This window comes from Grammomys surdaster, unplaced genomic scaffold (genome assembly GCF_004785775.1).
Source record: "Grammomys surdaster isolate TR1022 unplaced genomic scaffold, NIH_TR_1.0 948, whole genome shotgun sequence".
Lineage (NCBI taxonomy): Eukaryota > Metazoa > Chordata > Mammalia > Rodentia > Muridae > Grammomys > Grammomys surdaster.
In genome coordinates this window covers 835317-846558 of record NW_021605367.1, presented here as the reverse complement: position 1 = coordinate 846558, position 11242 = coordinate 835317, and the positions used below count along the sequence as shown (strand labels likewise).

At 41.7% G+C, this 11242-nt stretch overlaps 1 protein-coding gene across 1 annotated transcript in view; it reads left to right on the top strand.

Annotated features, from left to right (window-relative positions):
* Kbtbd12 (kelch repeat and BTB domain containing 12) overlaps positions 1-11242 on the top strand; it is a 61874-nt gene that overhangs the window by 5694 nt on the left and 44938 nt on the right. The window contains exon 3 of the mRNA XM_028782983.1: positions 2049-2199. Coding sequence (XP_028638816.1) covers positions 2049-2199 — 151 coding nt within the window. The remainder of the gene's footprint in view (positions 1-2048; positions 2200-11242) is intronic.

The window sequence follows — 11242 nt, the reverse complement described above, 5'->3', positions numbered from 1 at the left end:
TCCTTCCCTCTGACCTCTGTGTGACCAGTGGCCACAGGTCCTTCCCTATAACCACTGTGTGACTAGTGGCCACAGGTCCTTCCCTATAACCACTGTGTGACTAGTGGCCACCAGTCCTTTCGTCTGAACACTGTGTGACCAGTGTCCAGTCTAGGCCATTTCTACATTTAGGATTCTTGCTGCAGGAGCTAGGGAAATGTTTCAGTTGGGAAGATACCTCTTGTACAAACATGAGGACCTGAGTTTGATTCCTGGCACCAATGTAAAAACTTGTAATCCCAGCACTGAGGAACCAGAGACAGGAAGATCCCAGGAGCGTGCTGGCTAGCCAGTTTTGTCAAATTGGCAAGCTCCAGATTTGGCGAGCTATCTTGCCTTAAAAACATAAGACAGACCCCTCCTGAGGAACACTTGGGTTTAATGTCTGGTTTGCATATGCATGTGTACACGAACACCCACATTGAGCATAATTAAGTACACACACACACACATGTTCTTACCATAAGTGGAGAACCAGAATATTGATTCCATAATGGCACAATCATTTCCAAGAAAATGTGTTTTGTCAGGCATCAGTAATGTCAAGAGGCTGCTGTTGCCACTGAAGCCCAGTGAAGTGATGATAAGTCAAAGCCAAGGTCAGCAGTGTGGTCACTGTGGCCCTGTGTCCTTTTCAGGGTCCTCCTGGATCTCTGGCATTTACAGTGCTGTCTTCTGTTCTTGTCTTCCTATTTTTCCCAGTACCGATAACTCTCACTTGCTCCTTGGATGTATCTGTGATATAAGTTTATTTTTCCCTGTAGTTTCTCTTATTTTATCAAATTTGCCTCATGATAAAACTCATACTTTTGCATTCCCTTCATAAGCTTGAAAAACTTATACTTATTTATACTTTATACGTTTCTATCCATGCTGTAGATCAAACATAGTATAGATTTAATCACTATGAGTACTTGACATTATCTGTAGGTAGGTACATTTTCCAAAACTATCTATCTTCATGGTGAATTTGTAATGCCTCAAAACAACTCGGAAGCTTTGCCTTACTAGAGTGGAGGTTAAATATCTGCATCAGAAGGAAAGTTAGAGCAGTAAAGGAGGTGTTTGTTACTTTGTAGTCTCTGAATTCCTGTTGTGTAACAAGGCAGTCTCACTGGGCCTCAGACACAGCCCATGAAAGCAGGCTCCTAGTGCCCAGTGTCCTCACTCCTGTTGTCCTTAAAGGTGTTGATAAAGTGAGGTGCATGCAAGTTTCCTAAGGGTGGCAATTACTTCTTTGTTGTAAACTTGAACCCAAACAAGAGACACACCAATCCTTAGCTTGAAGTTGTTATAAAGTTCCAGATATTATATATTAAAATAACATTATACTACCTAAAAGTTTATGGGTAAAAGCCACTTGTATCTATGTAAGAATAAAATAATTCAGTTTTTACTAATTAACCATTAAATAAATATATAAATATATAGTATATAAATATGTAAATACAACCCCAAGTAATTTATGTTAATCCTATTATCTTAAAAATTGAAATCAGGTTATTTACATATAGCTCATAATTAGGGTCTAAAATCCTCTAATTACTAAAACAGCAAAAGTGTTTTGAAACTTTTTATAGGTTAGAAATTTTTATAGGGTAGAAAATATTTTAAAATGCATTATGGATTATTAAAATTAATTCTTTATGAACACTGTTAAAATTCACAACTGTGAAGTTTGCTAAGGATAGGATTTACTTTATACACTGTTCAAGAGAACATGCTTTGCTTTTTTATAAAGATTTTACAATTGCTTCATTTTGCTGTCTCAATGTGAAAATCACTGATTGCTATAAATCAGCATGTTAGACCCACTACACATATGAATCCCTCTGATGCTGACAGAGTGCTTACAACCCCAGGTCTCAGGGCTCAGCAAGCTTGTGAGTCTGAGGGAGACAGTTAACCTCCATCCATCTCCTCTGCCTCTGCTTTGATTAATTGTATCCGCATGCTCACAAAGGCCTCTAAGTGGTCTGCTGCTACATTCGCTGTCATATTTCATACAGATGGATCTTCCTGATGAAGAGCCCGATCGATTAAGCAACAAACTGTTGCAGTATGACCCCAGCCAAGATCAATGGAGAGAGCGGGCACCCATGCAGTACTCTAAGTACCGATTCAGTGCAGCCGTCGTCAACAGTGAGATCTATGTTCTGGGTAAGAAACAGCAGATTGCTCAGAATGTAGCCACTTTTATTACTCCAACAGTGTATTCCTGTGGAAACAAAAGTTTCCCTTCCTCTTATATCTTAGTTTAAATATATATGCATGAGTGGCAAAAAGATATTTCTTGTTTTCTGGAGCAAAAGTCAAATAATATTAAGTCTTAGAGGGCAAAACTATTTTTATGGCATCTTCAAAGGCCTTGGAATGCAAAAGCAGCAGTGAGCTGTCCTATAGCACACAGGCTCATGAAGTAGGAGAGGCCTTTGTCCATTTTCAGTTGGTGAAATGTGGGTTTGCAGCCAACTGTGATTGTGTTGCTAAAGAGAAAGCCATGGCAGGGCAGGCTGCCACAGAAACCTCCAAATTTCTAAAAACATACTACCAAGTAATTTTACCATGGATGAATTCCCCTCCACTCTTGAATACGTATAGTCTGTACTAACTAGCAGGGGCTGGTGAAAGACTGCAGTTCACTAGAAATTTCTGTGGTTGGTAAGAATTCCAGAAATCTCCAGTAGGTCCTGTTCCCTTCTTTGTTCCCTGCATCTTCCTGCTTCATCGCGTCTTAGTCTCAGAGCGTGTGTCTTCTTTCCGACCTCTCCTCCTATCACCCTATCATACACCTCACCCTGCCTCCCCAGAATATGGGAAGACTGGGGTATGTCCTTCCATCTGTGTGAGCGGCTGGCTGGAAAATCAGGAGGTGATAGGAGGCAAAGAAATGACAGCGAAGAGATGAGCTCTGGAGTGAGAGCAAACCAGGTCTCTAATGGAGATGATTTAAAGAAAGAGAAAACAGGAAATGCAGGCTGTTGTTTTAGACTGTTTTCACAGCGTGGAACAAAGTGATTCATATACCGAAATATTAAAATTGTTTTATTTAAGAATAATTGTGAAACATAATTTATGATTATCTCAGTTAAGAGACTCACAATTATGATTAAATTTTTCCTCTAGATAAATATCCCTTATTTGTTATAGCCAGAATGAGAGCTCTCCCTAACTAGGAATCTCATCTAGGCTGGATGTGTAATCAAATGAGAATGTCTTTTGGATGACTGTGGGAAAGGGCACCTAGAAGCACTCTTGGAAGACCACTCTTCATAGCATGGAGAGTGTCCACTGGGTGAGCAAAAGGGAAATGTAAAGGGAATTTGTGTCAGTGAAAGAAGAGCATATGCTATGCTTCAAGAAGGGAAGCAGGGTCAAGGAGCAGGAATGAGCAGTGCAGCTCATTCCTCAGGAATGAGGAGTGGCAGCTGCAGTTTGGGGTAAGATGAGAGTGGCCAGAGGAGGGGATAAGAGACGTGGAGTGAATGAGCCCAGTGTGGACACAGCTGAGGCAGCAGTGCAGGCACATTCTTCCCTGACTCTCCTCATCACTGGGACTAAACACCTGATATAAGCAGCAGAAAGGAAGGAAGGTTTACTGTGGCTCATAGTTAACTGTGGCCCGTGGTATCAGAAGGATTTCAGTCCACTATAGAAGGTACATGACGGTGATCTGTGGTAGAAGTGGGATGTAGTGACTAGTTCTCATGGCATGGACCAGGAAACAAAAATGTGACAGAAACCTGTGGCGGACATGATTTTCTAAGTCCCACTCCAAGTCACCTACATTAGTCAGTGTCTTAGTCAGGATTTCTATTCCTGCACAAACATTGTAATCAAGAAGCAAGTTGGGGAGGAAAGAATTTTTTCAGCTTACATTTCCACATTGTTGTTCATCACCAAATGAAGTCAGGACTAGAATTCAAGCAGGTCAGGAAGCAGGAGCTGATGCAGAGGCCATGGAAGGATGTTTCTTACTGGCTTGCTTTCCCTGGCTTACTCAGCTTGCTTTCTTAGAGAACCCAGGAATACCAGCCCAGGGATGGCACCACCCACAAGGGGCCCTCCCCCTTTGATCACTAATTGAGAAAATGCCTTATAGGTGGATCTCATGGATGCATTTCCTCAAGGGAGGCTCCTTTCTCTGTGATAATTCCAGCTTGTGTCAAGTTGACACACAAAACCAACCAGTACAGCCAGGCAGACCCTGACTCCTAAAGGCTCCACCACCTTTGAAATAGCACCATGGGATGGAGACCAAGTTTTGAAACTGTGAGCCTCTGGGGACATGTCAGACCATATCAACTGAAAACACGTTATGGAGGCCATGAAGACTTAATGTAGAGCATCGAGAAACCACACAGAAGCAAGTTGATTAAAGGATGTTTGGGAAGACTGGTGCAATGAGGCTATAAAGAACAGGTCAAAGACCAGGAGAAGCCAGAAGTGAAGAGACCAACTAGTACCTTTGAATCTTGCTTCTAGATACCCAGAACCAGAAACTGGATCCATAACCATCCCAATAAGTCTTGCCACCTGTAAAATTCACTCCCAAAGAGTCACCTTGCCCAACATTTGTGCTTAATTCTAAGTTCATATGTAAGCTTTGTCATGATGTGAAACTCAAGGTTTGTCTCATTTCTGTGGTCTTAGTTGTAATTGAAATTGGGGCAAATATTATACAGAACCCTAACATTGTTTGTCTGAATGACTTACAGAAACAAAACTTTCACCATTGGTTTTTGATTGTCTGTTTTAGGGTAGCTATATATACCCCACTGTGCTTGGAGACCCCTGACAATTGCTATGAGCTATTATAAGGCCTCTCATTGTTCTCTACTGAATTTAATACACCTCCTGTGCAGACCAAAGAGCAGTTGGTGGCACCTCCTTACCAGAGAGGCAGCAGTATGTTAATCTGAGAAATGCTCTAGCCTCAGAGTGGTGAGAACTAAAATCTTGGCTTCTCACTGACTCTGGTCTAATAAATATCTTATTATTGTAAACTAAGATGTAATCAGGATCCTGCATTGCAAGTGTTCAGATGCTGTACAGCCTTTCACTGAGCACTACCCCCTCTTACTCATGTGTTGAAGGCCTAGGCACCACCATGTAGCACTGTTATGAAATCATGGAAATAGTAGATGATGGGTCCTGGCGGGAGGAAATTACATCATTAGGCTGTGGTGTTGAAGGGCTTAAAAAAAAGTATATTCCAGACAAATTCTAACTAGGTGATAATAAGTTAGCTGTATTGATGATAGACAAAATATACTTTTAATCAACAACAAAAATATCTAGCTTCCAGCTGAGGTGAACTTAGCAAGCAGAGTAACCCAGTCTTCCCATTCAGTAGCGCCCCAGAACGTGGCTGAGATGTATGAAAAAAAACACTTGAGAGGCAGGTGTGTCAGGAAGGAGCACTGGGGCTGCTGAAGCACTCAGTTTCCCTCCTGTGTCCCCTAACCTGGACTCATCTCAGCTGAAACCCAGAAGAACATATTGTGTAGACAGAGCTCTGTGAGAAGCCATGTAGTTCTGGCCTGAATTACTGAAGAGGAAACGTGCAATTCTCAGAATAGGAGTTTCACACTGCTTTCTTTCTGTCTTCTGGCTCTCCCTCCTCCCCTCCCTCCTATCTTGCTGTTTAGGCCAATCAGAGCTAAGTGTGGCTGAATGGGAAGACTAGAATCCTGGGTTTGTAGCCAGAGAACCGGTATAGGGAGAGACTGGAGAGGTCAGTCTCATGGAGTCTTGGGTTGTGGACTCCCAGGGCTCACCTCCGGTGATGCCGGCTCTGATCCTCTCATACTACACTCGCTGAGAGCTAAAATTATGGTTGAGCATGGCCCAGGCCTCTGCTCATTACCCAGATGATGAACTTTGTAGAGAGCATCAAAGAGCACTGCACACGCTTCAACTCTAAGCAGACACTCAAATAGTGCACAGAAAGCAGATGGGACCTTCCATCCTGCACCTGACCAGTTCAAATGTTGAAAAGGGGAACAAAGAAGGAGGGGAAGGGAGAGAAGACAGGAGTCAGGGAGAGAGAGGGAGAGAGCAGAGGAGAGAAAACCATTGTTATCTCTCAGGTTTAAGTAAGCCCCTGAGTGTTATGATCAGAATACTCAGGACACAATTCTTATTCAGCAGACAGAAAAACCTGGAAAATCTTGAAGCACTTGGAAAAAGCAACAGTAATGACAGAAAAGGCATAAACGCATGAATCATCTTTCAAAGGCCTTAAAGCAGTTCCTCTAAAATGCTAAAATATACATATGTATATTAGATATGTATTTATAGACAGTGAGGATTCTTGAAATAAGTACTAAAATAGAAAAACCTCAGCAAAGAAATAGAAGATGTAAAGAAAAACAAAGTAGAAATTTTTAAACAGAAAATATTGTTGCTCAAATCAAGAAGCTCAAGGGATGGATGCGAAAGTTGAGAGTGGATGACAGGAGCCAGAGGCAGGAAATGCAAACACGTATTGTAGGAGCTGTGGAGTCTGGGTGGCACAGGAAAGGGTTAAAACCAGGGGGCTACAGAACAATTATAAAGGGCCTCAAAGTTATGTCTCTGGAACCCCAAAACTCAAATACCAAGAGTGTGTCCTGCTCAAAATCATTTAATATGCAATTTATTTTTATTTTTTGTCCATTGGTGATTTTCCTGCATGCATGTCTGTGACAGATTGTCAGAAGCCCTGGAACTGGAGTTACAGACAGTTGTGAGCTGCTATGTGGGTGCTAGGAATTGAACCCAGGTCTTCTGGAAGAGCAGCTAGTGCTCTTAACTGCTGAGCCATCTCTCCAGTCCTCAAAATTACTTAATAATGTCTTAAGAACTTCAAATTTGCTTTAAGTTATAAACTCAGACTCAAGAAGCTGAACAACCCCAAAAGGAATAAATCCATAAAGCCCACACTCATGCTACATTGCCAACTAGCCACAGAAAGCCAAAGGCAGAGAAAAGCAAGCAGGAAAAAATCCTTGAATTGTGTATGGGGGAACACAGTCTGGATGACTAGAGATGTGTGCTCAGAAACTACAGGAGCTAGGAGGTAGGCAAGCACAGCTAAAGTGCTAACAGGGAAAAAGTGCCAATATAGAATTCAGCATCCCCTGAAAGCCTCCATCACGAGTGGGCGTAAATAGATGTACTCAAAGATAAAGGAAAGTGAAGACACTGGATAAGAATGTGTCTGCTAAGGGAAGTGATTCAGACAGAAGGGAAGAGTGCCATGTACAAACCCAGAACATGAGGATGGAATGAGCAAATAGAATGGCAAATGTCTGGGCAAGTGCAATGTCCTGCTTTGGAGTTCTCAAAAACATGATTGCAGACTGAAAATAAAAATTGTCATATTTTACAGTTTTCAGTGTAGATAGATAAGAAAAATGAGGCAGGTTTATCTAGCATAAGAAGATGCATGGAGGACCTGTAGAGCACTGGTTTATGGTAGACCAAGAAATGCTAAGTATGTATTTTGGTGAGTGCTGTGTCTTACACCCATAATCCTTAAACTTAGAAAGCTGAGGCAGGAGGATTGCTACAAGTTCTGTTGAAACCAGCATGGGCTATAGTATAAGACAGTCTCAAATGATAAGACAAAAGAAGTGCACATTTTGCAAACCTCAAAGAAAAACTATGAAAGGTATGATGCAAGAAGTTCAGCAAATGCATGCGGTGACTGAAAAGATGCTGAGTAGCTCTGGTGCACAGCAGGTCTGGGCCCTTCGGCCAGTGTATTTATTTCCCTACCTCTCCAGCTCTGGTAGTCATAATATCATACGGCTGTCTGATTCAACATATGAAAAATCCTGGAGAGTGTGTCTGTTTCTTGTTTCATTTAGTGTAAGGTCTGCCAGCCTTACCCATGTTGTTACAGGTGCCAGAGTCTCCTATGTGTGCATATGGTGTGTGTATCTGTGCATATGGTGTGTGTGTGTGTGTGTGTGTGTGTGTGTGTAATGTGTGTGGGGTGGAGGAAAGAAGAAAGAGAGCATGCCTTGGACGTGGAAGTCAGAGGACAGCCCTGGGCATTGGAACTCACCCTGCACCTTGTTTTGAGGCGGTGCCTCTGTTTTTGTGCTGCCTTCACTGGGCTAGCTAGCCTGCAAGCTTCTGGGGATCTGCTTGTCTCTACCCTCACTCCAAACTTCCTGGAAGGCCTTCCACTTTACCCATTTTGTATGTGAATTCTGGGGATTTGAATGTAGGTCCTTGGGTTTGTACAGCATGCGTTCTGCCCTCCAAGCCATCTCCACAGCATGGAGTTCTCTTTCCTAAACTTAAACAACCCTTCATGTCTAGCTGATCATCCATTAACAGACACTTAGGCTGTCTCTGCATCTTGGCTATTGTGCGAAGTGCTGCAATGCAAGAGCACACATATCTTTTTGAAGTGCTTTATTCCCCCACAGAAGAGGAGTTTCCCAGAAGAAGGATTCAGTGTACTTTTTTTTCCAATTTCTAGAAATGTCAATACTGTCTTCCATAGGCTGTATCAACTATCATTTCTACAAACCATGTTCAAAGCCCCTGTTCCTCCACATCCTGGCCAACACTTGCCTTTTGGCCTTTGGACAAGTTTCCTAATGGGTTGAAGTGAGACCTCACTGTGGCTTTAACATAGTGAGTGACTTTTTTTTATGTCTGTTGGACATTGTATGCCTTCTGGTGGTGATGGGTGGGTATTTGAGTCCTTTGCTCATTTTAATCAAGTTGTTCAGGTTTTTATTATTGGGCAATATATGTCCCTTATATATTTTGAATATTAGCCTTTTTTTTTACTTTATTGGTTGTTTCTTTTGCCATATAGAAGCTTTCTGGTTTGATGTAGTCTGTTTTGCTTTTCTATTAGTGCCTCAGGTTTGGGCACCATCTTTAAAAAATTATTTTCAAGGCCAATGTAAAGCAGTCTTTCCTGTGTTCTCTTCTGCAACTTTGTTTCAGATCTTGCGTTTTGTTCCTTAATCCATTTGAGTTGATTTTTGTGTATGATGAGTGAAGGGGCTCCCATTTCTCACATGTAGGTGTGCAGTTTTCCAAGTAGCATTTGTTGAAGAAGCTCTCCATCCCTCCACTGTCTGTTCCCAGCACCTTGTCAGAAACATTTGACCATACGCTCAGGTATATTTCTGGGCTTTCTGTTCTGTTCTGTTGGGCTATGTGTGTATTATTGTACCAGAATCACTTTGTTTTGGTCATTATAGCTTTGTAATGCAATCTGAAATCAGGAAGGTGTGTGCCAGGTTCCTTATTTATCATGATAATCTGGCAATTCAAGACCTTTTATAGTTCCATATGAATTTTAGATTGCCTTTTCTTTTTACATGAACAATGTTGAGATTTTAATGAGGATTTCATTGAATTCTTATGTCACTCCAAGTGATCCACACATATCTATCCTCTCAATGCATGGAAAAGGAATATGTCCCATTTACTTATGTCTTCCTTCACATCTTTCATCTGCATTTTGTAGATGTCATAGTTACAGTTAGTATTTTATTCTATCTGATGCTATGACCTATTGGATTGTCTTTTCAGATAAGATATTCACAAAGAAACACAATTGATTTTTCTGCATTAATTTTGTTTCCTAAAACTTTACTCAGCTTATTAATTCTAAAATGTTTTATAGACGTGGAAGGTTTTTACACATAGGATTGTGTCATTTCTTTGTGGATGACATGTCATTTCTCATCTGTTTTTCCTCTTTAAAAAAAGATTCATTTTTAATTGTGTGCGTGTGCATGTGCGTGTGCATGTGCGTGTGCCTGTGCGTGGGTGTGTGTGCCTGTAGGTTTGTATACACGGGTGCAGTTGCTCTCAAAGACCGAAAGAGGGCATTAGGGCTTTAGAGCTCCTGGAGCAGGAGTTACGTATGATTGTAACGTGCTGGATGTGGGTGCTAGGAACCACAGTTGGGTGCCCTGCAAGAGCAGTACAGGTTCTCAGCCACTGAGCATCTCTCCACCCCCTTGTCTGTTTCTCTTACTAGTGTTCCCAGTGCTTCTACACAGCAGGAAGAACTGTAGCCGTGCCTCAGCCCAGTTCTTGTGGGAGAAGCTCTTCTTCCTCGCTGATTACAACAGCCTCAGGATTTTCACACAGCTTTCCCTGTGATACGGACATTTCTTTCTGTAGATTTTGTCGAGAGTTTTTTGTTTTTGTTTTTGTTTTTGTTTGTTTGGTTTTGGTTTTGTTTTTCGAGACAGGGTTTCTCTGTGTAGCCCTGGCTGTCCTGGAACTCACTCTGTAGACCAGGCTGGCCTCGAACTCAGAAATCCACCTGCATCTGCCTCCCAAATGCTGGGATTAAAGGCATGTGCCACCACTGCCTGGCGAGAGTTTTGTTTTTAAATCATGTTGAACTTTGTCAAATGCTTTGTATACAATACTGAAGTGATTTTGAACCAATATTGAATGGTTTTAACTTTCCATTCTTTTAATATTTGTCTTGTGCAGGAACAATTAGCTTTTTAAATAATAATAATTTTAAAAAGTAAAAATAACTAGCTTATTGTACAAGGCAAACTACTGATGTTCTGTCAACAAGGGCTTATTTTGGCTTAACATGAGTTACCAAACAGGAAATGGATTGCTGTCATCTACAATTTTGGCTTATGTTTATTACCGACATGGCAGTGGGGCAGGCCAGGCCTAGAGGAGGCTCAGTAGGGTGAGTCAACAAACTGCCTTTCAGTTAAGTAGACTGCCCACCTCTCTCTGAGGGGCCCCGGAGGCATGTTCACTGAAGAAAGCTGTGCAGATTGAGTAATCTTATCAAAAACTAGTTCGAAGGCCGACTTACTTGCCTTAGGACCACTGCCTTTCCCTAGGAGTGCAGGATGTTTATACAGCCCCGGTTAGAGTTTTTCATCAAACAGCAGAGGAGAGCAGCAGGAGCCGTCCAGATCCCACCACTGTTGCTCATTCTCCTTAAAGGTGCGGTTTCACTTGTGCATCTGCATGTTGATGAGCATGAGTTCATCCTGCCATTGTCTATAAAACATTTGTGGAAACATTTGCTGGGTCAGTTGTCTGTCTAGATTTAAGACTTGATAAACACATCAAACCATGCAATGTTCTAGTTAACTAGTATGTGTGTGTGTGTGTGTGTGTATAGGTATAGGTATAGGTATAGGTATAGGTATAGGTATAGGTATAGGTATAGGTATAGGTATAGGTATAGGTA